Source organism: Rhododendron vialii, chromosome 2a (assembly GCF_030253575.1).
Source record: "Rhododendron vialii isolate Sample 1 chromosome 2a, ASM3025357v1".
NCBI classification, from domain to species: domain Eukaryota; kingdom Viridiplantae; phylum Streptophyta; class Magnoliopsida; order Ericales; family Ericaceae; genus Rhododendron; species Rhododendron vialii.
This window is the reverse complement of record NC_080558.1, coordinates 36,300,754-36,303,547: the sequence shown is the minus strand read 5'-3', so window position 1 is coordinate 36,303,547 and position 2,794 is coordinate 36,300,754. Positions and strand designations below refer to the sequence as shown.

At 39.9% G+C, this 2,794-nt stretch overlaps 1 protein-coding gene across 1 annotated transcript; it reads left to right on the top strand.

Annotated features, from left to right (window-relative positions):
- Positions 1-1,059: 1,059 nt before the first annotated feature.
- Positions 1,060-2,244, top strand: LOC131316631 (ethylene-responsive transcription factor TINY-like). The gene has a single exon (XM_058346061.1). The coding sequence runs from the start codon at positions 1,404-1,406 to the stop codon at positions 2,184-2,186; it is 783 nt and encodes a 260-aa protein (XP_058202044.1). The 5' UTR covers positions 1,060-1,403; the 3' UTR covers positions 2,187-2,244.
- Positions 2,245-2,794: the final 550 nt, after the last annotated feature.

Here is a 2,794-nt window from a genome sequence, read left to right as displayed (position 1 = left end):
TAAGACCCCGTTTCTACTAACAAAAAGTACTAAAACTTAACGAATTATACCATTTCGTTTCTACAAACAAAAAACACCTAACAACTTCTCAACTACAAATAAAATTCTACAAAATTTTCACTACCGGAAACACCCCTTAACACCTTACCTATTGTTATGGCGTTATGCTCTTACTCACAATGGGGTACTTGCAAGCTCGGCCCTGAAGTTTCCGAGGTTCTAGGCGGGCCGGGGTTTGAATGGGCCACTTATTTTCTAGTATATTAATTAGTTGTTGGATAGAGGAAACAAGAGGGTCTTGTAATTCGGTGTGGTTGTACCACCTCTTTAGTGCCTCACGTTGTGAGTTCGAGAATCCTAAGCTTACCTTTTTTTGTACAGGTTCTAAAATTTTGCGTTAAAAATTCAGTGGGCCAAGGATTGAACTCGCGATCCTATGCTCCATACACATGCGACTTACTACAGTGCTACATTAGCCTATTTGTAAAGTGGTTCACATACATAATACTCACTCCGTCTAGATTTGTTTGTCCATTCTAGAAAATCCACCTTATTAAAAGTGCATAATTATTATACTTTTTGAACTTAAATTTTTCAAAAAATGCCCTTCAAACAAAATTGAACTTGTCACATCAATTCAAAAAGTAAGGGCAAAATATGAATCTCATAGGATTTTTTTCATTTGATTTGTCAAACTAGACAAACAATTTGAGACACTAAAAAGTCAAAAAGTAGACAAACAAAATGAGGCAAATGAAGTATTAACATACTCTCTCTATTCCAAATTGAGAGTTCTTTTTGGGAATTCCAACTATTTAAGGAAAAATGCAATGATTACACTACAATGTCTATTATTTCTACCATTATCCATATATTCTACCTACTTTATAACACTTATATTCACCTTTGAGAGACACTTTTAAAAAATCACTAAATTTTTCCTCCTATTTTTGGAAAAGGACCATTATTTTGGAACGACCAAAAATAAAATTATGGACTCTCAATTTGGAACGAATGAAGTATTTTACTATTTGGAAGTCCAATTATTTAGTCCAAAATTAAAGGCCCTGAGCGGTCGCTTAGTTGGCCTATGCCTAAAGCTGGATCCGGATACTTGTCTAGATCAAAAATAAAAAAATGTTGTACTTGTCTTCCCATACAGACCTTTACAAGTGTAATGTGAAATGAGACCTTGGGTAACGATGGACAAGGGCTTTAAATTTGTTTGGTCATTTCTAGCTCAGGGGACCTCTGTTTTTATTGTTTCCTTATTTAAGTAGGGACCTCTGTTTCGTATCCTTTTGAACCTTTCCCTTATTACTTTGCTTAACACACTCCCATCTCCACGACAAATTCCCTCTCTCTCTCTCTCATACACATATGTCTCTATGTAGAACTTTGGTATGTTGTTTGGAGGCATTGCCAACTGGGTCGGTCCAGTACTAGAAAGCATGAGTGCTGCTCAACCTCACAATCCAGAATCAGAAAGCAGCTCCAACTCATTATCTCCATTATTATCCTCATCACCTCCACCCTCACCTGGGTTAACTCAGTCAGACCCAAACACAAACCCACTCAAACCCCGACCCGAACCCGAGCCACAAGACCCAGAAACCAAAAAGGCCAAAAGGATCCGAGAGTGCCCCGGCAAACACCCGGGTTACCGTGGGGTCCGAATGCGAGCTTGGGGCAAATGGGTATCCGAAATCCGCGAGCCGAGAAAGAAATCCCGCATATGGCTCGGCACATTTCCCACTGCCGTGATGGCAGCGCGTGCACACGACGCGGCCGCCATGACCGTCAAGGGGAAAGGCGCCGTGCTCAATTTTCCCGAGCTGGCCGGGACCCTGCCCCGGCCTGCTTCGCTCTTGCCCCGCGATGTGCAGGCCGCGGCGGCCAAAGCGGCTGCGATGAGCAATTTGGACTTGCCGTCCCTGGTTTCGGGAATGGAGATGTCGAGTCCCGATGAGCTGTGTGAAATCGTTGAGTTGCCGAGTTTGGGGGCGAGTTACGATCAGTCGGCTGAGTTGAACAGGGAGTTTGTTTATGTTGACTCGGTGGATGGTTGGATGTATCCTCCGCCTCCGCGGTTGGACGGCGGCGACGATGATTGTCAGCTGGCGGTGCCGGAGACAGTAATCCAAAGTAGTTTCGACTCGTTGTGGTGGACTTATGGTCAGTGTTGAAACCTTGAAACTGATGTGTATATATGTGCTACATAAGTTAGTTCTTTAATTTGGTTTCTCTCTCTCTCTCTCTCTCATGATGCGATTTTGCATGACACCTTTATAATGTATATTGGTGTGTAACTTTATTAATTTGAAGCATAAAATCAAAATGCTTTTTTTTTTTTTTGAAAGCCAGTCAATAATGCTTAAAACCTTGTTCTATTATAATTTATACTGTGGAAAATGTTTAAAAAATTCTAGTCGCATCGCTCTTAATTTTATTATCTAAAAGTCATTTTGACAGTTTGAATTTAAAATAATTCTTTCCAAGGAAAAGTTAGTTATTTAAAATTTGGATTATTAATTATTAAGATAGATGATGAGATTGAAAATTACGGCGGAAAAACAGGGGAAACTGGCGGTAAACTTTGTGAATGTAATCAGGAAAATTTCAAAATAACCTCTAACCTTTATTTTAAATTTCAATTAGACTCTTAAGCTTTCAAAAAAAATCAATTTACTCTCAACGTTATCTTCCGTTAAACAAAACGACTCATTCCGTCCAAATAACTAACGGATTTCATTAAAGGCCCCGTTAAATAGCGTCTCGATCGAATTTCGATCAT

Excerpts from the sequence above, each read along its gene's own strand:
- LOC131316631 (XM_058346061.1), top strand. The coding sequence starts at position 1,404 with ATGTTGTTTGGAGGCATTGCCAACTGGGTCGGTCCAGTACTAGAAAGC.